We start from the raw sequence: 27,711 nt of genomic DNA on the forward strand, positions 1-27,711 counted from the left end.
CATCTTTATCCTGCAGGGAGCAGGCAAAGGTGACAACGTGGGGCTGAGGATCTGGCATTTCAGTTTGCCTGATCTCATGGGGACTGAGGGCACCCTGCACTTTGCAGGGTCAGGCCCTATGGAGCAACTCTCACTACGAGGCAGAAAGGTCTACTAGGGGCCCGCAAATGCCTAAAAATATATGTTTTAATGAAATAAACTAAGAATGGTCATTTCTTTACAATCACTCACGCTTCTCTGAAAAGGAGGTCGGTGATGATGCCACTTTCTCAATAATATGGAGGCTTTTAATGAGATCTTGATTAGCATCTGGAACCCTTGCTAAGGCTCCAGGCCTGCAAAGGGATCTTATCTATACAGAACCCCACTGCAGAGTCCAACTGATATCAACCTATGCAACATCAATAACCCTGCAGGGGGATCCACACAGTTGCACCCCTGCATATTGCAGGATCAGGGCCTAAAACATTGTCTCCTGTAAAAACTCCTTCTCTTTCATTCTAAATTTGTATTTCCAGTGTTTGTGGATTCTCTCTATTTTAGCATCTTCAACAGTTCTAGCTCACAATTGGTCATAAAAATAAGAAAAAATTTGATCAGACACTTACTGAAATGTGGCCAAGAGTGAAAGGAAATCAGACTGAAACAAATTTGCCAACTTGGCTTCAATTGCAGTCAGAGTGGAAGCTGGGCTGATGCTTCCTTCATGATGAAATCTACAAAGGATGCAACTTAAAAGCAAGGATTAATACAGATATCACACACATCTTCTCTGTTCTATTGATATTCTTGTGCTGCAGCTAGAGCTAGTCAAGAGTTTTCTGACAGAATAGTGTTTCACCCAAAAATCCAGATTCAATGGAACTGAAATGCTTGCTGGCTAGCCAGCTCCCAGCTCTGGAAGGTGCCAAGAGAGAATAAACATGGAACAACACAGTGTCATAACTACGGTCACTTTCCAAAGTATAACCATGCTTTCAAAAATAATGTACTAGCTCCCACTTCTCCATACACGTTATGGCTAGAAGGCTTGATCTGTGCTATTGTTCAGGAACTGGCTGTGGATATGAATCACTACAAACACACCTTTGGTGTGTTTACAATAATTCCATTCTACAGCTTACAGGCTATCATTACTAGGACACCATCAGCAACAGACCACCGATGGATGGGCTGTTGGAATGTTATTTCTAGATGTTGGTCTGAGAAGAAGAAGATGATAAGATACTCCTCTGTGCTCAGCCATTCCTGCACACCCTGCGGGCTCTCTAAATCATGCTAACACAGAGCTTCTTTTAGTGACACCAAAAGCCTCTGCGGCCTGGTCAGGATAACTGAGGAACAGAAAGCTGAGAAAAATATTAAGGCCAAATCCTGCCTTTACTATTATGATGTGCATTCTTAGGTAGGTCAGTGATGATGGCTAAACAAAGAGCCCTGAAGTCATTATGCTAAAGCAGAGCAAAATAGGATTAGTACAATGGGCTTAAGCCAAACCCCACTGACATCAGAGAGAGTTTTTCCATTTATTTCCATGGGCTTTGGATCAACCAAGGGTGCTCAGCTATGCCCCCTACTGCTGTTCCAAACCAGAGTCATGTGCACTTCTCTCAATGCCTGCTGACAGGGTGTGCACCTGTGCAACGGCTCAGGCTCTGTGCCATGCTCCAATTTTAGTAGACCACACCAGCTTAGGGCTATGGAGTGCCTCCAGATATGCCAGCCAACTCCTTCAACTGCTCATGGAAATACAAGGTGTCTTCTGTCCTGCTTCTGCAAAGATGAGCTAGGGGAGAATAGGGTCACCTGTCCTCTTCCCCCACCCAGTGCTCCAGCACAACAAGACATCAGAATTTTGCTCTGAGCAACAGAACATGACAGTACCTTTCTAAGAATTTATACACACTTCAGATGAATCTGATGCAAGGATCAAAGGCCCAAGTGTTCGTAACCAATGAGAACAGTAATAGTTCCACATGATGATGATAAAAATCCAGAATAAAATCTGAATTAACAATGGTAGCTCCTTTCTGTGGGTCTCCAATACATCTGGTCTTATTTGTTTATATTTTAGTTTGTAACATCTCTGGGCCACAGGTTGTCTTGCACAGCATCGAGCATATTACTGGTGCTTAGCAAATAACAACAGTAACGACAGCGTTGGCCACATTATTTTGTTGTGAATACAAAATGGTATTAAAGACATTTTAAAAATATGAAGATTTGAAAAGGAAAATGGTATTATCTATTTCTGAAAAATAAACTTCATTTAAATGGAGTAAGTATTTCATTAAATAGGATAGTGAAATAATTCATTTACTCATGGTCCGTTACTTTTCTGTTCACATTTTGTTAATGTTCAGCTGAATTTTGTGACAGTCTTTAAAAGTTCTTCTGGTACTGAAACTCCCACAGCAGAGGGCAGGAGAACAGCACGCAGGAAGCATGGCTCAGACTGACAAGGGAGTCTCTCCAAAGACTAAATGGAAGTTTTACTGTTTGTTACCATGGTTATTTCAGGTTACTTATCTTGTCATGGAGGCAGATTCAGTCAGCCCTATCTAGTAGTAGTAATCTCCAGCTTTCCAAATCATGCAAGCTGTGGAAGGCCATGGCTTATGGCTCTGTTCCAAGCCACTTATTCAGGGGAAAAAAGTCATCCTGCTTCAGAAGGCCAATGTTAAAATAAACTTGTGTTTGCTGGAGAACTGCTCTGGGGAAAATGAGCCTAAGCAAATTTGTGCTTCTCCCACTGTGGTACAATATTCCCTAATGGTCCATATCCCAGCACCCCTATTCCAAATGGGAACCATGCAGCACATGGAAATTTCTATAGGCCACGGTTCAGAATAACCGCTAGCCCTTAGTGGTGCCCCCAATGAGGGATGTGCATTGTCCTGGTTTAAGGGACGGTTTTCTTAAAAACACAAACCAACAAAAACCTTTGCATTGAGACCTTTCCCACTCACCAGAAGGGAGAGGTTCTCTTTTGGGGATGTGGAGGGAGAGGGGAGCCCTGCTGTAATTCCATCTGCCATTTTTCCAGGAGCATTGTAGGGGAAGAGGGTAGGGTGTAGGCTTGATGAGCCATTGGATGACAGAAACAATGCTGTCAGCTAGAAATGCAATATTTCAGCCTTTTAACTCTTCCCTGGTTGTCATTGTTAGTCAGGCAAGAAAGCCTCCACTTCACAAAGCACCCCATAAAAATTAGGCGCAGCCTCCACAGATGCAGAGCATAGGAGGCCTATGGAAATCACAGAGTCGACTTTCAACTGGATAAGGGCCGTTAGTTTGCATTATCACTTCTCTCTCTGATCAGAGTCATCGGGCTTAATTCTACTTGTGAAAATGGGTGCAGCTCTACTAAAGCCATGTAATTAGAGAAAGCAATGATAAATAAGCGATGACTTCATACGAACTTATGCTTGGGATTAGAGAGAATTTTGTGTGTGATCCCTCTGTCACTACGATCCTGGAAGTTCCTTAGACGATCCAAATAATTGATCCCAGTTTGGCTGTTTTCAAGGCCACATCTTGCCAGGAAAAGGTTAAAATGCTCCTTTTTGAGATTCATGTCAAATTTTTGTAGGATTGACAAGAAGGATTCTTTTCCCACCTTCCAAAAAACAAAACAAAAAAGAAAGAAGTGAATCAGATTTCACTTTATTTAAATAAAACTTTAATATGAAGAACATCATTGATGAGCTTTCTCATTACTTATTCTGTTGCATGATCACTGCATTTATTCAGTGTTCAAGGGCAACATTCAGCCACCTTACTCGTAATGGGCAAAAATCCCTGCTCCACTGAAGTCAATGGCAACGTTCATATTGGTTTCCGTGAAACCAGGGTTTCATCCAATGAACAGTACTTTACTCCATGAGCAGTCCCATTGATAGGAGTTCTCCCCTCCACTGTGGATCTTTTGTCCTGCTGCAGATCCAGCCAAGGAAGAATTCCCCCTGGAGCAGGCTTAGCTTAAGGCCTATCTGCAAGCCCCAGAATTGGTAGCATGTCAGGATTGCATTGAGTAACCTTGTAAATAACTCTCTAGTATTATTTTATTATTTAATAAATCTTCATATAGTTCATTACAGGTCTGGCTACAAGCACTGTCTTTGGTGTGAGATCTACGGGAAAATGACCTGGGGAAAGTGAGTGACTGGTCCTTTGTGATGAGGAATAACCTGAATATTGTTGTGATTCTTGGTCTTAAAGGCCATCTACGACAGGGATATGCTCCCATGGACGGCAAGATAGGCCAGAATGTCCGAGGGTACTGTCTGGGACCCCGTTTAAGGATGATAATGTGCCTGAAGAGTTTGCACTTGGTGCAGTTGATTGGTGAAATCGAATATCAGAATTCACAACCAATTTGGGGTTTGTGCCCTGGTTTTTAACAGTCTGCCCTGAGTCAGTACTCATACTCTTGGGCCACCATTGGGAACTTAATAAAAAGTGTCAAGTATAATGAATAGAGATTGCAAACACTTCGGGTTTGTTTGTTTGGTCCTCTCCTTTATATTTTATCAGCCTTGCTAAACTGCTTGCCTTGGTCCTGCTTTTCTAAATGTTTGGAATAAACACTTGCTACTCAAATTGTTAGTGCCTATTAATATAAAAGGGACCATTTTCTTATGAGAAGCATCACATCCACCATAGTGATGGATATAAACATTAATGGATACATTTGCCAGAAATCTGGCAACAAAAGTGGAGATTACTGCTATACTGATAAACGCAAAGGACCAAATAATGTTCTTCTTGCTTATCTAAGTAACCCTACTGAGTAATCCCAGCTGGCTGGTTAGTGTATTGGGGTTTGGATTCAACAGTCCTTGCTTCACATCTCATTACAGCCCACACAATACCTCCAGATCATTTGCTGTGGGCGCTTCTCCACTTAGAACCGATTCACAGACCAAAAAGCATTTTACCTTGCCTGTTTTTTGTGGGTCGTGTTTTTCAAATTCTTCTTTCATGTTTCTAAATCCTTCTCTGAATTTATCTTTCAGCCACCTTTCTATGTCAAGTGAAGCTCTGCGTTCCCACTCTGCTTTCGAGATTTCTCTGCTTTGCCCTTCAGTCGTGATATAAAAAGAAAAGTTTAAACATTATCTATTTAATATTAACAAAAAGAAGATGGGCAATATGTTGAGAAAGATAACAGGACTCTAATGCACTGAAACTGTGTAGTACTGAAGGAGTCAAAGGATGGAAAGACAGCATTAACTCTCCCTGACTTAGTTACGATAAGCCCTACTGATAAGCCTAAGTGGGGGCTAAACCATCTCTCTTCAATTAGTGATGCCTCCTGTTAGTTAGACCACAGCCTAAGATTCATTCAGGTGTTCCAGGTACTTTTTTTATCCAATTAAAGTTAAAGACATCACTTCTCTGCACCTTGCAGAACTCCTTTGTTGCTTTCTTTGCAAAGTGTTTCTTGGGTGTAAATTTAACCATGAACAGATTTGCAAATGACACTAAATTTTGAGGGGGTAACACACACACAGGAGGACAGAACTAAAAATCTTTCCAACTCACTGCAAAGTGAGATGGGAAGATTAGAACAGTGGGGGCTGCAGGGAACAAGCAGAGATCTACATCTACAGCAAAATAAGTAAGAAAGATACAAGGTGAAGAGAAGTTTCAGAGTAGCAGCCGTGTTAGTCTCACGAAAGCTTATGCTCAAATAAATTTGTTAGTCTCTAAGGTGCCACAAGTACTCCTTTTCTTAAGGTGAAGAGAAATAACCATGCAGCTGCACTGGTTGCTTTTAAGTGAAGTTATTTTCATCTTGTCTCCAGTAGAGTGAATATGAGAAATCAGGACCAGACAGTTAGGAGGGGAGGTGTCCCATAAAAGGATCTCAAGAAGTGATGTACAGAATAAAAAAGTTTGATGACACCTGTTCTACAGTGCAAGCCAGCATCAGTGCAAGCTTCCCCACACTGCACCACCAATATGCTTTAACCCTGACCTTGAGGGACCACCCTGAGATGTGAGAGAGCAATTCCTCCTCCACAGCCATTCAGTCTTTAGTCTCTGCTCATGAGTGAATTCAAGGCAGATCCTTCATACACCAAGCCACACATTTGTATGCTTCTCTGAAACTGAAGGCAGAGAGCATTAGGCTCCCAATGTCTATCCCTAAGCTTGAAGGCTGGACCCTATGACAGAGGCTTACATTACAGGTACTCTCACTGCAGGTCTGATTGCTGTATTTGTAATATATTTGCTAATGTACGTGTTACTTGATCAACTGTCAGACCTGTTCATGAGGATATTGCCCTCTTGTAAGTGTTGTATAAAGAGAATAAAAGCCTTACAGTTATTTGTAACAAAGGTTTTTCTTTAACTCAAATAGTAGATGCCTTGTTTTTGGAACCAAAAGTCCTGATGATTCTACCCCTGATGTTGCAGACAGGCAATTGAGTAGATAAGCATGGTGTCTGTGCATAGATAACATCATATCATGCAGGATATTTAAGTACACATTGACACAAAGAAGAAAAACTCCTGGAACCTAGGAAAAGCAACCAGTATAATCAACTATAAGTATTCTATAGACAATACTTGGAGGATCTAAATTGTTTAGTGCTTAAATGCTATTCTGATAAGTACTATAAAAAATCCTCAGAGAGAATGGTGGAGGATGGTGTTAGTAAACAACAAATATGGTGGAAGATTTGTGATGTGGATACTTAGTCCAATAATAACTGAACTAAAACCACAAAATTCATTTCACAGAGGCTACCAGACAGCCAACAGATAGAAAGTAACTATTTTAAGACTTGACTACTTCTGAGCCAGTTGTCTAGAGGTGTATCCATAACCAATCCCAGAAGCGATTCACTTTCAATGACCGTTTTTTTCTGATTGCCATGAAGGTTACTGAAAGCTATGGATTCAATTATCAGATATATTGGGGTTTGTTTGTTTGTTTTTTTACCAGAAATTTTAGCATTGTTTGAAGATCCATTTTGGAGCTCAGCTCCTAATTTTTTAAATAGTATATCTCCTTTCAGAACTCCTGTTCCTTCTGTGTCATACCTGCAAAAAGCAAGAAGAGAAAGCCATTATCAGATTTAGCTCCTTTCTTAGAGAACAATTCACGCTTCCTCCGCATTTGTCACCTTCCTGTGAACATCAATCACTGACAAAATGTCAGCAGAGTCAACCCAGTGGAGCAGGTTTTCCAACAACCAAAAACTGAACAATAGAGAGACGACACTCCCAGCTGTTCCCACAATATTAGAATAGAGGCAGTGGTACCTAATGGTAAGCACATTAGCCTTTTATTGTAATAGATAAAAGAATAAAATCAATAGGCCAAATCCTGAGTCCTCAACTGCTCCCCATTCCTCTGCTTCCACTGAGAGCATGGAGCAGCAGATGGGCTCTGAACTTCATGTTCAGGAGTCATGATTTGACCTAATACCATATACTTCCAAGTTTCAGAGTAGCAGCCATGTTAGTCTGTATTCGCAAAAAGAAAAGGAGTACTTGTGGCACCTTAGAGACTAACAAATTTAATAGAGCATAAGCTTTCGTGAGCTACAGCTCACTTCATCGGATGCATTGAGCGGTAGCTCACGAAAGCTTATGCGCTAATAAATTTGTTAGTCTCTAAGGTGCCACAAGTACTCCTTTTCTTTTTGCATATACTTCCAATTATCTGAAACCCTATTATCCAAACCTCTGCATTATTCACTCATTTCCATGACAGCAGGACTGTGACACAGGGCCAGTGACACCCAATCCTGGCAGGCACAAGGTGCAGGGAAGGCTGCAGTCCTGGCAAGGCAAAGCAGAGACCTTGGAAGGGAGGGCAGCACAGGAACCCTTGGCAGCCCCGCTGTCATGGGAGTGAGTGAGCAGGTCCACGACTGCAGAGGGCTCCCTGCACTGCCCTTTCGATTATCCAAACTCTCAATTATCTGAATAAAATCTGTGTTCCCCAGGCTATTTGGATAATTGAGAGCATGCCGTTATAATAATACCTGCACTTACATAGCCCCTTCCATCCAAGGATCTCATAGCACTTTACAAACACTGATAAGTCTATAAATCAGGTTTATAATGGAAACTACAGTATGAATGATCCTTCCTTGCAGCAGACCTGCTGTTATAACTATATTGAACTACTGAAAATTCATGTGACCTGTAATTCATGTATTGATGAATACATGAACAATTCATGTATTGATGTAATGAATGTAATGAAATTCATGTATTTCTATGGAAAGCATCATCACACTGCTTTTGCACCAGTTAAGAAACATTAGTGTTTGCCTATTGGCTGCACTAACTGGTTACACATACTGGAGCAGACCCTGTTCTGCAGCTATTTTATGTATGGAACTCCCAATGACTTCACTGAGAGTCCTGTATGCAGAGCAGCTGCAGATTAGGGCCCATGAGTGGTCAGCGGAGTCCTCTACCCTGTGCCTGGACTAAGTATCTTCCCTGTGGCTAATATGATAGGAACTAGCTCAATGACAGTGAAAGTGGCTATTTGTATTTCTTACACTGACCAGGTTCTCTCCATTTACCTTGTCCTCCCTTATCTGGCCCCACACCCAGCATCATACACACATACCCTCACAAGTCCACCACCTAACACCAGAGGGGTGCTCTTTATTTTTTTTAAATGGGAATGAGAATATTATCTAAAACTTGAATCTGATGTTACCTTCTCCAAAGCTTTTCAAACTCCTCACTTCCAATGTGAAAACCTAGTTTGTTAAGTATGTTCTTAAACTCAGGCATTAGAACCCTGATGTCATCACCTGGGTTCTTCTGGGGCATCAGATCAGCAATATCCAGGGACCTATTTCCAACAGAAGACAATATGATCCTTGATACTTTTCACCTTTATGAAACTTACCCTATGCCTGCAACACAGAAATTCCTCATTCTCTTACGAACACAGAATTATAACATTTTGATTTAAAAGAAAAAAAAATTGATCCTGATATGTACTTGGGGGTTTCTCTACAGTTGCGTCATCCCTTAGCAGTGGAAAAGAATCAAGAGGGTAGGTTTGGTTTGGTTTTCTTTTTAAATCCTCAGACAGTGAGTCTTGAGCCCTCTTTATGTGGTCTACTTTGTAAAAGGATACTTCCCCCTCCCTCCTGATCCCATTCTATAGATTTGGATGCTGCCAGGGTCAAGCCTGATAAATCCTGAACCTTTTACTAATGAGAGCATTTAACATTAGAAGAAACGTATCAAGGGATGTGGTAAATTCTCCATCATTTGGAATCTTTAAATCAAGATCGGATGACTTTCTAAAAGATATACTCTAATTCTGCCACAAATGGTTGGGATTGATGCAGGAATCACTGGGGGAAGTTTCTGGTATCAGTGTTACACAGGAGATCAGACTAGATGATCACAATGGTCCCTTTTAGCCATAAAATCTATGATTGCTGCAGAAGCGCTTATACCTTTGTTTTGCTTTTTCTTGTAGTTGTGCATGCACCTGTGATGCAGTCATCATGATTCTGTCCCCCTGTCTGTGGTTGATGGGATCAAGCCAGGCTGGAGCCCCAGAAGTAGCAGGATCACGAATTGCTGCATATAACTCTTCAAACTTGATAATGGCTTTGCCCTGTAGCTTAAGCCTGTTACAATGCAGGGTTGTGAATGTTTGTTTTTAGTTTGCATTCTCTTCAGTGACATAAAAGAGATAGATCACATACTAATGGAGGAGCACACCAAACAAATCAAACTTTTTCCTTTCAACACTTCTTTCTTCCATTACCTCAGCTCACATACAGAGGAGAAAGCCATTAAGTGGCAATGACATATATATTAATACTTGCACTAAATGCACTAAAATTAGTTGGTATTAACTCCATTAACATTCAACTAGTGATTGACTATGGCTGAGCTGCATGCACCACAACAGTGGAGCCCGGTGAAATCTCAAAGTTGGCTGGCAAAAGATCATATTGTATATGATTCAAAACCGCAGATGCAGAGCCTATCCAGCCTAGCTTGAGGAGTTCCCACTGCCCTATGATTAAATGCATCACCAACACCGCCAGAGTAAGATTTTATTCTTGACAGATTTCTTCAAGTTGCAGCTAAGCCCCAGGTTGCCAGGCAGCAAGCACATCCCAACTGCCACCCAGCAGCTGTAATTAGCTTACCCTCCCCTGTAAACGTCACAGGAAGTCCCATCTCAAGGGGTTCAACAGATAGTAGCCTCATGGTGCCTGATTGGCTCCCTCCCCTACACAAACCCAGGAGGCATTCAAGGAAGTGTCCAGGCAATAATTTGGATCATTAGCTGCCATGTCCACACTGCATTCTCTAAAAATAAAAGGAGTATTTGTGGCACCTTAGAGACTAACAAATTTATTTGAGCATAAGCTTTCGTGAGCTACAGCTCACTTCATCGGATGCATTTGGTGGAAAAAACAGAGGGGAGATTGATATACACACACAGTGAACATGAAACAATGGGTTTATCATACACACTGTAAGGAGAGTGATCACTTAACATAAGCCATCACCAGCAGCGGGGGGGGGGGGGAAGGAGGAAAACCTTTCATGGTGACAAGCAAGGTAGGCTATTTCCAGCAGTTAACAAGAATATCTGAGGAACAGTGGGGGGTGGGGGGGAGAAATAACATGGGGAAATAGTTTTACTTTGTGTAATGACTCATCCATTCCCAGTCTCTATTCAAGCCTAAATTAATTGTATCCAGTTTGCAAATTAATTCCAATACAGCAGTCTCCCGTTGGAGTCTGTTTTTGAAGCTTTTTTGTTGAAGGATAGCCACTCTTAGGTCTGTGATCGAGTGACCAGAGAGATTGAAGTGTTCTCCAACTGGTTTTTGAATGTTATAATTCTTGACGTCTGATTTGTGTCCATTCATTCTTTTACATAGAGACTGTCCAATTTGACCAATGTATATGGCAGAGGGGCATTGCTGGCACATATCACATTGGTAGATGCGCAGGTGAACGAGCCTCTGATAGTGTGGCTGATGTGATTAGGCCCTATGATGGTGTCCCCTGAATAGATATGTGGACAGAGTTGGCAACGGGCTTTGTTGCAAGGATAGGTTCCTGGGTTAGTGGTTCTGTTGTGTGGTGTGTGTTTGCTGGTGAGTATTTGCTTCAGGTTGGGGGGCTGTCTGTAAGCAAGGACTGGCCTGTCTTCCAAGATCTGTGAGAGTGATGGGTCATCCTTCAGGATAGGTTGTAGATCCTTAATGATGCGTTGGAGAGGTTTTAGTTGGGGGCTGAAGGTGATGGCTAGTGGCTTTCTGTTATTTTCTTTGTTGGGCCTGTCCTGTAGTAGGTGACTTCTGGGTACTCTTCAGGCTCTGTCAATCTGTTTCTTCACTTTAGCAGGTGAGTATTGTAGTTGTAGGAATGCATGATAGAGATCTTGTAGGTGTTTGTCTCTGTCTGAGGGGTTGGAGCAAATGCGGTTATATCGTAGAGCTTGGCTGTAGACAATGGATCGTGTGGTATGATCTGGATGAAAGCTAGAGGCATGTAGGTAGGAATAGCGGTCAGTAGGTTTCCGATATAGGGTGGTGTTTATGTGACCATCGCTTATTAGCACCATAGTGTCCAGGAAGTGGATCTCTTGTGTGGACTGGTCCAGGCTGAGGTTGATGGTGGGATGGAAATTGTTGAAATCATGGTGGGGAATTCCTCAAGGGCTTCTTTGCCATGGGTCCAGATGATGAAGATGTCATCAATGTAGCGCAAGTAGAGTAGGGGCATTAGGAGACAAGAGCTGAGGAAGCGTTGTTCTAAGTCAGCTATAAAAATGTTGGCATACTGTGGGGCCATGCGGGTACCCATCGCAGTGCCACTGATTTGAAGGTATACGTTGTCCCCAAACGTGAAACAGTTATGGGTGAGGACAAAGTCACAAAGTTCAGCCACCAGGTTAGCCATGACATTATCGGGGATACTGTTCCTGATGGCTTGTAGCCCATCTTTGTGTGGAATGTTGGTGTAGAGGGCTTCTACATCCATAGTGGCTAGGATGGTGTTTTTAGGAAGATCACCAATGGATTGTAGTTTCCTCAGGAAGTCAGTGGTGTCTCGAAGATAGCTGGGAATGCTGGTAACATAGGGCCTGAGGAGGGAGTCTACATAGCCAGACAATCCTGGTGTCAGGGTGCGAATGCCTGAGATGATGGGGCGTCCAGGATTTCCAGGTTTATGGATCTTGGGTAGCAGATAGAATACCCCAGGTCGGGGTTCTAGGGGTGTGTCTGTGCGGATTTGTTCTTGTGCTTTTTCAGGGAGTTTCTTGAGCAAATGCTGTAGTTTCTTTTGGTAACTCTCAGTGGGATCAGAGGGTAACGGCTTGTAGAAAGTGGTGTTGGAGAGCTGCCTAGTAGCCTCTTGTTCATACTCCGACCTATTCATGATGACGACAGCACCTCCTTTGTCAGCCTTTTTGATTCTGATGTCAGAGTTGTTTCTAAGGCCTTGGATGGCATTGTGTTCTGCACGGCTGAGGTTATGGGGCAAGTGATGCTGCTTTTCCACAATTTCAGCTCATGCACGTCGGCAGAAGCACTCTATGTAGAAGTCCAGGCTGCTGTTTCAACCTTCAGGAGGAGTCCACCCAGAATCCTACTTTTTGTAGTGTTGGTAGGAAGGTCTCTGTGGGTTAATATGTTGATCAGAGGTGTGTTGGAAATATTCCTTGAGTCTGAGATGTCGAAAATAGGATTCTAGGTCACCACAGAACTGTATCATGTTTGTGGGGGTGGAGGGGCAAAAGGAGAGGCCCTGAGATAGCCCAGCAGAAGAATCTGTCCTAAGAGTATAGTTGGATAGATTAACAATATTGCTGGGTGGGTTACGGGAACCACTGTTGTGGCCCCTTGTGGCATGTAGTCGTTTAGATAGCTTAGTGTCCTTTTTCTTTTGTAGAGAAGCAAAGTGTGTGTTGTAAATGGCTTGCTTAGAGACTGGGAATGGATGAGTCATTACACAAAGTAAAACTATTTCCCCATGTTATTTCTCCCCCCCCCACCCCATCCTCCACTGTTCCTCAGATATTCTTAAAAAGAAAAGGAGTACTTGTGGCACCTTAGAGACTAACAAATTTATTAGAGCATAAGCTTTCGTGAGCTACAGCTCACTTCATCAGATGAAGTGAGCTGTAGCTCACGAAAGCTTATGCTCAAATAAATTTGTTAGTCTCTAAGGTGCCACAAGTACTCCTTTTCTTTTTGCGAATACAGACTAACACGGCTGCTACTCTGAAACCTGTCAGATATTCTTGTTAACTGCTGGAAATAGCCTTCCTTGCTTGTCACCATGAAAGGTTTTCCTCCTTTCCCCCTCTTGCTGCTGGTGATGGCTTATCTTAAGTGATCACTCTCCTTACAGTGTGTATGATAAACCCATTGTTTCATGTTCTCTGTGTGTGTATATCAATCTCCCCTCTGTTTTTTCCACCAAATGCATCCGATGAAGTGAGCTGTAGCTCACGAAAGCTTATGCTCAAATAAATTTGTTAGTCTCTAAGGTGCCACAAGTACTCCTTTTCTTTTTGTGAATACAGACTAACACGGCTGCTACTCTGAAAACTGCATTCTCTGTTCCTGATCTCCTGGTATTGACCTTGGCTTTGACCTCAACTTCCACTCAGACCCCAGAACACCCACACAGATTCCGATATCAGGTATTGACCTTTGGCCTGATCCTCATCCTGTCTCTGGCTCTGCCCATCAGCCTCATTATTGACCCTGATACTGACTCTGAATCCTGGTGGTTGTTCCTGCCTAGTGAGCTCATGCACTAGTCTCACCTACCTGCGCACAGAATCCTGACACACTCTTTCTTCTGTGCATTTTGTAACAAGAATGATCATCTATAGTAGACGTAAGAGAACAGCCTTAAGACAAATGCTGTTAGACTACCATGATCTGATCCTTCATGAATAATAACTCCATATAGCTTTAAACTGTGGTGAGGAAAATTCAAGTTGGGCCCACCCAAGAAGAATTCTGAATGCTGCTGTTGCTACTACATCTACACTTACTTTTAAAAAGAAGATATTTACTAGGGAGTAGGGGTCTGATCAAACAGCAATAAAAGACTCCAACTGCCTTCAGAGGGGGGGCCTCAAGCACTATGTTCTTCAGTGTCCTATTTTATAATAGTCAATTAAACTCCTGTAAAAAGGCATTTCAATCCAGTGGGCCACTGTATACTTTTAATATGGCTTTTTGATCAGTTAAACAAAAATAAGTTGTCTAATTTGATTGTGCATGTCTCAATTTGCCTTTTCCCTGAAAAATATAGAGAAGTCATATTGCATTATACTGTGCTTAAATAATGCAAACTTAAATATTTTAAATGGAGCTACTCAAATAATGAAAACATATTTGTGAATCATTTATACACTGGTTGATAGTGGGGGTGGAGGGAATGATTAATCAACCATTAACCCCCATTATTTGCTCAGTTCTAATTGCAAGTAAGCCTGAAATTACATCTACAGTGACGCACACATTACAGTACTATGGGGTATGCACAGCTGTGAATGGATGTAAGACAAGGGAATTCACACACAGTGCCTGCTAATATATACAATATTGTTAATATAATACACAAATATTATTTCTCAGTAACTATGTAATGAACTTATTTCACTAGTGTAATGCAGGTTATTTGCCTGTGTACAAAGCTATGACTCAGTGAAAGGATTATATTACTGTCATAAATCACTTCAGGGTCCCTAACCAATTTATGAATGTCGCAAAACAAAAGAATAAAATGAGATTAGAAAAGCTAACTGTGATGAAGCTCACATAGCAAGGAATAATGTGAAGCAAAAATCATAGGCTGGGGAATTATGGGCCACGCAGTAAAAATATAGAGAAGGCTGTGAAGGTTATTGTGAGTAATACATTAAGAGGAGCCAAAAGTGTGATGAAGTCATTAAAAAGGAAACAATAGCGGGAATAATTCAAGCAAATTATTGAGGAAATTACTCCACTTTACTTCACGCTTATTAGGCTTCCAGCTGAATTACTATTCTCAGTTTGGCATATCATTTTTTGTAAAGAAAAATCAATTGAGAAGAGGAAAGAAGATGTTTAGAAAATAAGATCCAGGAGAAAATATTAAGAAAACTGAAGGATAAATCCAACTCACTTTTCTCACACCCTGAGGGTATTTTAGCTGCCAGAATATGAGAAGGGATGTTATGAAAGGGAGAGGGATCCATTATTCTTATTACCAATGAAGATAAATCAAAAAGTAATGGTCAGAAGGGAAAATATAAGTAACATATTAACTTTACAGGCCGCACTTATACCAGTTTTGCCCCCGTATTATGTCACTGGTTTAAAAGGAGCTATTTACATGATTTACATCAGCATAAGAGAGAGGACAGAAGCTCCACAACTCTTAGAACACTTAGGCAATTGAACAAGATGCCAAGATTGCTTATAGAATCATCATCACTGGAAGTATTGAAAGCTCAACTTGACACCCATCCATCACAGCTAGTGTAGGAATAATAAAATCCAACTTTCAGGGAGATGGACAGATGACCAACTAGAGGTCCCTTTCAACCCAAAGGATTTTATGAAGAATGAGTTGCAGGATTGGCATCAGGAAATCTACCTTTAATAATTTTGCTTTTTAAATACTGCACTCTCCCTCTTATAGTACAATATTTTTCAAACCATGTGATTTAGAAAAATGCATCTGTGCTTTATAGTCACATCATTATATTGTTTCCAGTTTGAAAATACTATGCTGGCAAGTGAAAGATGAATTTCTTGAATAAGGAACAAAATTGAGAGAAGGGGCTTATTGCAGTAAAACCAGGTCTGCCATAGTCAAAATGGAAAATTTGCTCATATTTATATTATAGGTTATAAATAGTGGAAATCTTTTGCCACCTTCTTTAGCTTTTATCTGATCATATACCTTAGAAGAAGTTGCTGATACTGCTTGAAGCTGATATACCTTCCAAGAAATTTGGTCAGCATCATTAGTAGCACATCTCTATGAATGAATAAAAGTAAGAAATATATTGATCCAGTACACCTTCATACATTGATAAAAGACAAAAGTGAGGGGGGGGAGAGAGGGAATTGGGAGGAAATATGAAGGATTTCATGGTACTAAATATATGGAAAAAGACCACTGGCTTTGTTTCATACCTTTAATGATACACATGCATGTGTCAAAGTTAAGTAACAGATCCTGGAAAATGCATCTCCTGTGTGAGGCACATACCTATTGACCTGCCCCTTGCCCTCAGGGTCATTGTTTTTGAACAGTTGTCTCAAAGTAAAATAGCCTCCAAATCTCATTTTTTCATGCAAAATGTGCTCCAGCTTAAAAAAAAATAAATTTGATACACATTCAATAGCAAATATACAAAAAACACACACCTCTAATATGTACTTTTAACTCAGTTTTTTTCCTTAAAGCACAAGAAGAGGATGTCGACTGTCACTGACAAGATGATAAATCAAAAAGAAATAAATGTTCCACAATGAAATGATGTACCTTTAATAACCACCTGGGGGTGCTGGGTGGGGGAGAGTACTTTCTGTAGAGTCTTGAGCAGGAAAAGAAAAATTTACGTTTTTTTCTACTCAGCTGTAATATAGGCTTTCATGTACTGCTGCACGGCTGAATTGAGTGAACCTTATTGGCATTGCCAAAATAAATATGATCTTTGCTTTCTGTGTTATCATTAAACCATGTGTTGCCAGATTACATTTTGAGAAAACTACGAGCCCAGTCCTGAAACCTTTACTCAGTCTTTATTCAGAAAAAGTTTCCATTGTCTTCAATGGGAGCTTCCCCCCACAAACAACATCATCTTGAAGATGCCATTCAACATAGGTAAATTTGTTCTGGAATAATGGTGAAGGAGTGTGTACAATGTTTCAGAATTCAATTAATACTTCTGAAGGAAAGGAGTACTTGTGGCACCTTAGAGACTCCTTTTTAGAGACCACAAGTACTCCTTTTCTTTTTGCGAATACAGACTAACATGGCTGCTACTCTGAAACCTGTACTTATGGAGGATATTACTAGGTAACTGAATTATACAAACTTATGCTGACAGTTCTTTTCTGTTTGACAAAGAGCTTCTAAAAATCATATATTTTTAAAGGACTGGAGCTAGAATTTCCTGTGAAAAATATTAAAATCGAACATTGTAATATAAAGTTAAGTTAGGTTATAACTATATATCCTATCACCGTGCTTGGCTTTCAGGGCAAAAGGAGATGTATGTGTACCACCTTCAAGCCGGTTCACAGGGCTGGCTGACAGATGCCATATTGGTACCAAGAAAGGTTTCAGAGTCAAATTTTATTCTACCCATTTATTTACATGGACTGTATTTGATTAAAATCATACCTCATCAGCTTCAATCCTGAGCTGTGTCCCAGGCTGAGACAGTAAACTGGTCCTGCTGCTAGCAAAACTTGCTCTGCTTACTACTGAGTTTCCAATGTCAGCTTGTTGGCCTGGGTCATTTAAAAAAAAAAAAATCAACTTTCAGAAACTATGAACAATGTATACCGGTAAAGAGAGCTAGTAGACAGGGCACAGAATTCAGTCACAGAGTACCCACCAGATCATCTAGTCTGACCTCCTGTATATCACAGGCCACCAATAGCACCAAGCATTCGCACATTAAACCCAACAACTGAAATTAGACCAAAGTATTACAGCCGACAGGAGACATAATTTGCCACAGGGAGAGAACAGAAAGGACCAAAGTGCACCAGTGCCCAAGGTCCCTGCAATGGCAGGGAAATGATTGATGAAGTGAAATATACCCAGATAATCCTGGCAAGTGACTTGCAGCCACACGCTGCAGAGAAAGGCGCAATCCCCCCTAGGTCACTACCAATCTGACCTGTGGGAAAATGCTTTCTCCATATACTGCAATCAATTAGACTCTGAGCATGTAATCAAGAACCATCCAGCCAAGTATCTGAGAGAGAGAATGCTCAGTGCCACCTCAGAGCTCTAGTCCTCCATGTCCAATGTCAGTTCTTCAGCTGTGGTAATCTCCAATGTTTCACTGGAAAGAGATAAAAAACCCTCCCATAATACACTGGAGCAGGATGGGGAATATCTCCCTAACCCCTGAAGCATGAGTTTTAGGAACATAAGAAACAAACTGGAAGTGAGACCCAGGGCAGTTGAGCCTTGCCCCCTACCATCACAAGCAACCCTGTCAGACAGCTGCATTCATAAATGTGTCCAGCTCTCTCATAAAACTAATTAACTTGTTTTCCCCCCACAACTCCTATTGGGAGGCTATTTCAGAACCTCACCCTTCTGCTGGTTAGAAACAGTCTTCTAGTTTCCAGACTGAATTTGTTCATGGCCAGTTTATTCCTATTTGCTCTTGTGCCAACACTGTCCATTACCTTAAATAGCTTTTCATCCTCCCTAGTATTTAACCCCCTGATGTACAAAAATTGCTTGTTTGTAGGAGTTCACAAGCAATGAAAACCTTTTGCTGATCTTTAGCTTAAATAGCTTTTCATCCTCCCTAGTATTTAACCCCCTGAGCAATTATATCCCATCTTCACCTTTTTGCTAGACTAATCAAGTCAAACTCTTCCAGTCGCCTGTCATAAAATAGTCCTTCCATTCTCCTAATCATCCTAGTAGCTGTTCTCTATACCTGCTCCAGTTTAAATTCATCTTTCTTGAACAGGGTAACCATAACAGTACACAGTACTCCAGATGAAGTCTTACAATAACATTAATGCTTCTCTACCTCTACAGGAAATGGCAATCAGGAGACCTGCGGTCTAGTCCCACCTCTGCTACTGGTTTACTGAGTGGCCTTAGGCAAATCACTTATTCTCTTTGTCTTATATTCCCTAAGCATATTCTACAAATAATGGGTTACATTTTGAATTACAGGTATGTCAATAAATAGAATCATAGATAAAAATGGAGGGCTCTAAAGGACCTGAAAAGGTTATCTAGTCTATCTTCCCATGCTGAGGCAGGACCAAGTAAACCTAGACCATCCCTCACAGGTGGTTGTCCAACCTGTTCTTAAAAAACCTCCAGTGATAGGGATTCCACAACCTCCCTGGTAACCTATTCCAGAGCTTAACTAACTAGAAAGCTTTTCTTAATATCTAATCTAAATCTCTCTTGCTGCAGTTTAAACCCATTACTTCTTGTCCTACTTTTCACATCATGGAGAACAACTGATCATCCTCCTCTTCGTAACAGCCCTTAACATGTTTGAAGACTATTCTCAGGTCCCCCCTCAGTCTTCTTTCCTCAAGACTAACCATGCCCCGTTTTTTTAAACCATTCTTCATAGATCAGGTTTTCTAAAGTTTTTATCATTTTTGTTGATGTTTTCTGGACTCTCTCTAATCTGTCCACTTCTTTTTTAAAGTGTGGTGCCCAGAACAGTTCCACAGTGGGACAATTAGCTGCTGTGTCTTATGTATGGTTTCAGAGTAGCAGCCGTGTTAGTCTGTATTCGCAAAAAGAAAAGGAGTACTTGTGGCACCTTAGAGACTAACAAATTTATTAGAGCATAAGCTTTCGTGAGCTACAGCTCACTTCATCGGATGCATTCAGTGGAAAATACAGTGGGGAGATTTATATACACACACAGAGCATGAAACAATGGGTTTTTATCATACACACTGTAAGGAGAGTGATCATTTAAGATGAGCTATTACCAGCAGGAAGGAGAAAACCTTTTGTGGTGATAATCAAGGTGGGCCGTTTCCAGCACTTAACAAGAATGTCTGAGGAATAGTGGGGGGTGGGGTAAGGGGAGGGGGGAGAAATAACATGGGGAAATAGTTTTACTCTATGCAATGACCCACCCACCCCCAGCCTCCACTCAAGCCCAAGCCAATTGTATCCAGTTTGCTTCGGGTTGGGGGGCTGTCTGTGGGCGGGGACTGGCCTGTCTCCCGGGATCTGTGAGAGTGGTGGGTCGTCCTTCGGGATGGGTTGTAGATCCTTGGTGATGTATTGGAGGGGTTTTGGTTGGGGGCTGAGGGTGATGGCTAGTGGCGTTCTGTTGTTTTCTTTGTTGGGCCTGTCCTGTGGTGGGTGGCTCCTGGGTGCTCTTCTGGCTCTGTCAATCTGTTTCTTCACTTCGGCGGGTGGGTACTGTAGTTGTGGGGGTGCATGGTGGAGGTCTTGTGGGTGTTTGTCTCTGTCTGAGGGGTTGGAGCAATTGCGGTTGTGTCGTGGAGCTTGGCTGTGGACAATGGATCATATGGTGTGGTCTGGATGGGGGCTGGAGGCATGTGGGTGGGAGTGGCGGTCAGTGGGTTTCCGATGTGGGGTGGTGTTTGTGTGGCCATCGCTTGTTAGCGCCGTGGTGTCCAGGGGGTGGATCTCTTGTGTGGACTGGTCCGGGCTGGGGTTTGTGGTGGGATGGAGGTTGTTGAGGTCATGGTGGAATTCCTCAAGAATTGATTTGCAAACTGGATACAATTGGCTTGGGCTTGAGTGGAGGCTGGGGGTGGGTGGGTCATTGCATAGAGTAAAACTATTTCCCCATGTTATTTCTCCCCCCTCCCCTTACCCCACCCCCCACTGTTCCTCAGACATTCTTGTTAAGTGCTGGAAACGGCCCACCTTGATTATCACCACAAAAGGTTTTCTCCTTCCTGCTGGTAATAGCTCATCTTAAATGATCACTCTCCTTACAGTGTGTATGATAAAAACCCATTGTTTCATGCTCTGTGTGTGTATATAAATCTCCCCACTGTATTTTCCACTGAATGCATCCGATGAAGTGAGCTGTAGCTCACGAAAGCTTATGCTCTAATAAATTTGTTAGTCTCTAAGGTGCCACAAGTACTCCTTTTCTTTTTGTCTTATGTATGACACTCCTGTTAAAATACCCCAGAATGATTGGCCTTCCCCCCAATTGCTCCACATTGTTGGCTCATGTTCAGTTTGTGATCCACTGTAACCTCCAGATCCTTTTCAGCAATACTACCATCTAGCCAATTATTCCCCATTTTCATGGGTAGTGGGTGAAGCTTCCCCAGGGGGAAGCTGGCTCCCTGTCCTGCCTCTTCTGCCCTGCCCAGACTCTACCCCCGCCCTACATCCCTCCTCCCCCTCTCCCGTATGCTGCGAAACCCCCGTCAGCCGTTCACCACATCCCTCCTCACTCCCCCACCACAGCCCCCCACCCACCCACCCACCACTAGACCCCCGCACGCCTGCTGCTCACCTCCTCATCCCTGCGCCTGCCTGCCACTTGCCTTCTCACCCTCCTAGACCTCCCGCACCTGCAGTGAGACCCTTGCCCACATGCCACTCACCTCCTCACCCCCCTGCCCCACAAGACCTTCTCCACCTGCAGCAGGAGCCCTGCTAGCCCGCCGCTCGCCTCTTCACTGCCCCCTCCCTGCTTGCAGCAAGGCCTCTGCTGCTCACCTCCTCACTCCCCTACCCGCCGCTGGCATGTTGTGTCCATCCTCACTCCCCCGCTGGCTTGCCGCATCCCTCTTCGCTTCCCCGCCCCCAACAGGGGAGTGGCGTGAGGAGGGACACCAAGAGCAGCTGGGACCTCTGAAGCGGGGGTAGAGTGGAGGAGAGGAGGAAGACTTACCATTCAGGCAGCAGCACAGTCGGTGCAGACCTCGGGGAAGGGGTGGAGTAGGGAGGGGAAGGAGCACAGTCACCACAGCCCAGGTGTCCAGCGGCGGGTCAACTGCGGCTGCGCCAGGGAAGGCTTAGCCTTATCTGGACTATTATACCCACCACCCATGCCCATTTTATATTTGTTTGCTTGAGTTTTTCTTCCTAAGTGTAGTACTTTGCACTTGTCTTTATTGAATTTCATCTTGATGTTTTCTGACTAATACTTCAAATTTATCAAGGTCATTTTGAATTCTAATTCTGTCCTCCAAAGTGCTTGCCACCCCTCCCACTTTGGTGTCATCCACAAATTTTATGAGATTACTCTCCTCTCCATTATCCAAGTGAATAAGGAAAATATTGAATAGTACCAGACCAAGGACAGATCCCTGCAGGACCCCACAAGATGCATCTTCCCAGTTTGACAGCAAATCATTGAGAACTATTCTTTGAGTACGTGTTTTCAAACAGCTGTGCATCCACCTTATAGTAATTGCATCTAGACTATATTCCCCTAGTTTGCTTATGAGAATGTCATGTGGGACTGTGCCAAAAGCCTTACTAAAATCAAGTTATATTATGTTTATTGTTTTCCCCCATCCACTAGGCCAGTAATCCTATAAAAAAAAAAAAGAAAATTAGGTTGGTTTGGCATGATTTGTTCTTGACAAAGCCATTTTGATTATTATTTATCAACCTGTTAGCCTCTACATGCTTACAAATTGATTGTTTGATAATTTGTTCCAGTACCTTTCCAGCTATCAAAATTAGGCTGACATAGCTATAATTCCCTGGGTCCTCCTTTCCCCTTTTTAAAGGTAGGTACTATGTTTGCCCATTGCTAATCCTGTGAGTCCTCACCCATCCTCCATGAGTTCTCAAAGATAACTGCAAACAGTTACAGAACGAGCTGAAGGAATCTTGGAAGTACTCTAGGATGAATTTCATCAGGCCCTGCAAATTTGAATACATCTAATTTATCCAAATATTCTGTTATCCACTCTTTCCCTGTTCTGGCTTGTGATCCTTCCCCTTTGTTGTTAATATTCAACCTTAACTTTTTTAGTGAAGAAGACTAACGTAAAATAGGCTTCAAACCCCTCTGCCCTCTTGGTATCATCCATTATTAACTTCCTTCATCTTTCTCTTGCTCCTGAAGCACTTAAAAAAAACCTTTTCTTATTGCCTTTTATGTTACTTGGTAGGTGTAACTCATTTTGTGTCTTAGCTTTTCTGATTTTTCCCTACAAGCTTGTGCTATACATTCTTACTCATTATTAGCAATTTGTCCATGTTTCCACTTTTTGTAGGATTCCTTTTTGATTTTCAAGTCATGAAAGAGCTCCTGATGGAGCCATATTTAGCCAGCAGCTGTCCTGAACTCCTTTTTCCCTTAGATTTTCTTCCCATGGGATCTCACCTAACAGAGTCAGAGAATTTGTAAAGTCTGCTTTTTTGAAGTCCATTGTTCTTATTCTGCTGGTCTCACTCCTTTCTTTCCTTAGAATCATGATATCTATCATTTCATAATCACTTTCACTCAAGTTACCTTTAGCCTTGCTTATACTTGTTTATATATACTATGTTTATACTTGCAAACAAATTCCTCACTGTTAGTCATAATCAAGTCCCAAATGGCTGACCCTTGGTTACTTCCTCCATCTTCTAAAACAAGAAGTTGTTCCCAACACATTCCAAGAACCAACTGGAGATTTTTTGTTTTGACATATTACTTTTCCAACAGATATCTGGGTAGTTACTAAAATTCCCCATTACTTTCAGGTTTTGGATTTTTCTGTTATTTGTTCTAGAAATACCCCTTCCACCACTCCCTTGGATTTGGTGGTCTGTTGCAGACACCTACCATGGTGTCACCCCTGTTTTTTTCCCCTTTTCCTTCACCCAGACACTTTCATCTGGTCTGCCACTCACCTCCTTTTCACAGATGTATAGACTCCGTGGCCAGAAGGGACCATCATGATCATCTAGTCTGACCTTCTGCATACCCTTCTGGATCACAGAACAAGTGAATACATTCTTCATGTACAATGCTACTCCTCCTCCCTTTTCTCACTGCCTGTCCTTCCTGAACAAGCTATACCCCTCTATACCAATATTCCAGTCAAGAGATTTAGTCAACCAATACTCTGCAATTTCAACTGCATCATAATGTTGCTTGTGCACTAAGACTTCCAGTTCTTCTTGTTTATTCCCCCACATTCCTTGCATTTGTGTACAGAAAACTAAGGTGCTGAACAGATTCCCCAACCCATTTCCGTCTTGTTGCTTCTATGGCCCTCACTTATAAACAGTCTATAAAGACTTAATAAATTATTAACAGATGTTTTAACAAAGGGTAAATCAATGGTGATAGATTGTTATGGAACCTAACAGGTCAACAGGTTGCTTGTATCCATCTATAATGGCTTCTACTGATGTGCTTATAACCATCTACAATACTTAGTACTCATGTCTGTAATGTGCTTATAATAGCCATTATTTATTAATCCATTATAAACTATAATAATACCAAAAGCGTGACCACATAGAGATTCTTCTCCTCCTTTATAAGGGTCTATGGATTAAAAGTTCTAGATCCGAACACTGTTGTGATTTTATTATTAACAGCTACATGTTATCAAATGTTTTACTGTACATTATACTGAGGGACAAGAATAACCTAAAAATAAAGACTATTTACGCCAATCTAATTCTTCAAACAGCTGATGTAGAAGAAATCAATGACTAGCAGTTTCCATAATTAGTTTTTCTATCAAAATATGTACCACATTTGAGATGTCACAAAAGAATGGAAACAGGGAAGTGAAACTTTGAAAAATGTATGAAAAAAAACCTGAAGATGTGGAACAAACTATTGTGATGCCACAGTCCTCAAACGCTGCACATAGGATTCAGGGAGACATTATTCACAACACAGCAGTATTCCTAATAGGATGGCAAAGAAGCAACAGCGGCGCACTAGTGCTCTTTTCAGGTCAATTCTCTTCAGATTCTCCTATCATGCTCCTTATTCTTTCCTTGCTCTCCTCCCCTGTCTCATATAGCTCGGCCACAAATGAAATAACTGAAGCACTGAAAAAAACAAAAACCCATTGTATTAGCCTAGATTCAGTTGCTTTGGTGAGAGTAATCCTTAAACACAACAGGACATGTTCGGTCAAGCCATTTGCTTATATTACTGGTTCAGCCAAAAAAGAATGTCAAAAGAATAATGTGTATAACCAACAACAAAAAGACACAAAATGTACGTAACTGTGTAAGACAATACTAAGATATTTGCAAACGGGCCTTTCCCATGCTTTTAGATTCTTACTTTATGCTAAACTTGTCAAGAATATGGTCACTTTGGGAATCATACTTGACACAAGGCATCGGTCAATGTGCTGCATTTAGAACATTGAAATGTCAAAGGCACAATTTGCACATGTATTCTCTGATTTGCATGCACTCAGAGTACGACTTCACTTATCTGCTATTACAGGATGATTTAACCTAATTTTACCCTTCTTTGCAGCCTATGCCACCCTCTGAAGTCAATGGGAGACCAGAATTTGGACTGTAGAGATTAGAAAAGCCCAACACATATTTATTATTCATCTTTTGGCTTTCTCTTGCCTTTGCAAGATTGTGCCTGGGGGAGGGAGGGTGTGTGTGTTCTCATGTGTTTTTCAGTAAAACTGTAAATTAGTCAAAAAGGGAGGTATGTAGATACAGTAAGAAATCTGAAAAATCTTCAGTTATAAACTTTAAATATTTCTAAGTCAATATCTTATTTGGGGTTCAAATTCAAAAACAAACAGACATATCCCCTGTTCTGTGCTGTCAAAGGCCACACTGGTATTTCTATGGCCATCTGAAGTCATCTTCTCCCCCCCTCCAATCAAACTGAAATCACAAATTATCATCGATATTTGAAGGTATACACCTGCACATTTTTAAGGCACCAGATGGGACCATATACAGCCACAGACAATTGGTAAGATTTTTCAAATGGGTGCCTAAAGTTGGACTGCTACAAAAACAGCACTTTTAAGTCAGGCCAGTTTTCAGATACCTAAATATGGATTTGGGCATCTAACTTTTTCAAAAACAAGTGCCTAATTTTGACTAATATGATTAGAAATAAAAAAGGAATACATGTTCCACATCTTAAATCTCTAGTTTAGTAATAACCAATGTAATGTTTTCTAAACAATGCATTATGTTGGACCATTTGGGCATGATTTCTGCATTCACGATACAAGACCTTGCATAGTATTTGGTCACTTTAGTTTTGCAACCAATTTTAGACAACTGTAATATTTACCCCTAATGTAACAACCTCGAATAACCAATGTACAACAAAATCCTCTTTGCCTTACTCACACAGTGCTCAACTGTGCCACCCTTATGGTGAATAGAACCTTACTACGTGAGTAGTCCCACTGAAATCAATCAGACTGCATATGTAGTAAGGTATCATTCAGTGTGAGCAAGCATTGTACAACTGAGCCAACAATCATTACTGTACACATATCTTACTGACTTCAAATGAGACTCCTTGTGAAGTAAGGTACTTCTCAGTGTGCCAGTAAGAACAGCAGAATCTAACCCTCCGTTAGTAATGTGAACATTACTTACAAAATATGGACCAAATAAAGGCAACATGAATTACATGTATTTTCCAGAAACAATTACTTTTTGTGTATATAAGTTTGTCAGGTTCCTTGTTTCATTCATATACTGCACTTATACATAGTTCATGGAGCCAGTATTGTATGAACTCCATTTTAAAACATTCTAAATTTAGGATACTCTAGTCTGCATTTGGGCACTGAAATTAACACTTAAGTATCTGGCTACCCAGGGTCCATTTGCATGCCAGGGATCTGAAATTAATCATTCCATTTTGAACAGACAAGTTTAAAAACTGGGTCATGATAGTCAATGAATCATACAATAAGTAAATGTCATTATATATCATAAGACTGTACCAATTTAAGTGTCTGCTGAATACCTAAGTATTAAATACAGTCTTTTTGGAGACATAATTTAAAGTATTACTTTTTATTGTCTCACGATTGCAAAGCAGAATTCTTACTTGGCTTTGTAATTGGCAGGAGCTCATCAAACATTACTGTGAGAAAATGGTCTTACAATTTCATTTGTTAATAATGTTTTCTAAAGTAAAAACTAATGTATATAATAAAACAAAACAGTAATGTTTTATTATATGCATTTATGATGTCTATCCAAGCAGTTTTAAATTCGGGTTTCAAAAGAGACATTTCTAATACGCTATAATTTTCAGTAATAGTATAATATTCTTGGCCACCATCACTTTTTTATTTAAATATGATGAAGTGGGAGTGTTATGGTTTACCCATTTAGGAACAAATGTTACAAGGGTCTCTGTAATGTGCACATACAAACATTTGTATATGCAAATTAATTGTGTGACTATCTGATTTATACACACAACTGCAGTTTTGCACATGCACGTAAATATATACAAGCAGAGTTCGCAGGCAGAGTTTTAAAGCCCATTTGAAAATGTGGCCCTCATTTATCTTTTGGAATATGGTTGACATTTAATGATTCTTAGGATTGACATCACCACCAGATCCTTGGGACAGAACTTCAGTTTTATTTTGTACAGTTAAAGTGTACAACATTGTACTATATAAAGGGGCAATTCAAGTGTGGAAAGAGGTCACTATGGCACCACTTCATAGAATCATAGAATATCAGGGTTGGAAGGGATCTCAGGAGGCCATCTAGTCCAACCCCTTCTCAAAGCAGGATCTAATCCCCAACTAAATCATCCCAGCCAGGGCTTTGTCAAGACGGGCCTTAAAAACCTCTAAGGAAGGAGGTTCCACCACTCCCTAGGTAACCCATTCCAGTGCTTCACCACCCTCCTAGTGAAAAAGTTTTTCCTAACATCCAACCTAATCGTCCTCCACTGCAACTTGAGACCATTACTCCTTGTTCTATCATCTGCCACCACTGAGAACAGTCTAGATCAGGGATAGGCAACCTATGGTATGCGTGCCAAAGGCGGCA

The 27,711-nt window shown here is 41.3% G+C and overlaps 1 protein-coding gene across 5 annotated transcripts in view; it reads right to left on the reverse strand.

Annotated features, from left to right (window-relative positions):
• The window catches only part of LOC119854938 (EF-hand calcium-binding domain-containing protein 6-like), a 94,995-nt gene that overhangs the window by 61,504 nt on the left and 5,780 nt on the right, over nt 1–27,711 (reverse strand). For 4 of the 5 annotated variants that reach the window (XR_005292691.2, XM_038400208.2, XM_038400207.2 and 1 more), the window contains exons 2-10: nt 17,398–17,507; nt 16,258–16,358; nt 15,946–16,023; nt 9,456–9,632; nt 8,699–8,836; nt 6,956–7,056; nt 4,941–5,083; nt 3,423–3,619; nt 609–731 (exon numbers count right to left, since the gene is read on the reverse strand). Coding sequence is in view for 4 of the 5 variants with exons in the window: in XM_038400208.2 (XP_038256136.1) it covers nt 609–731; nt 3,423–3,619; nt 4,941–5,083; nt 6,956–7,056; nt 8,699–8,836; nt 9,456–9,632; nt 15,946–16,023; nt 16,258–16,358; nt 17,398–17,507 (1,168 nt within the window). In the remaining variant the exon portion in view is untranslated. The remainder of the gene's footprint in view (nt 1–608; nt 732–3,422; nt 3,620–4,940; nt 5,084–6,955; nt 7,057–8,698; nt 8,837–9,455; nt 9,633–15,945; nt 16,024–16,257; nt 16,359–17,397; nt 17,508–27,711) is intronic. The other variant, XM_038400209.2, reaches the window with a different exon arrangement.

The sequence above is a fragment of the Dermochelys coriacea genome, chromosome 4 (assembly GCF_009764565.3).
Source record: "Dermochelys coriacea isolate rDerCor1 chromosome 4, rDerCor1.pri.v4, whole genome shotgun sequence".
NCBI lineage: Eukaryota > Metazoa > Chordata > Testudines > Dermochelyidae > Dermochelys > Dermochelys coriacea.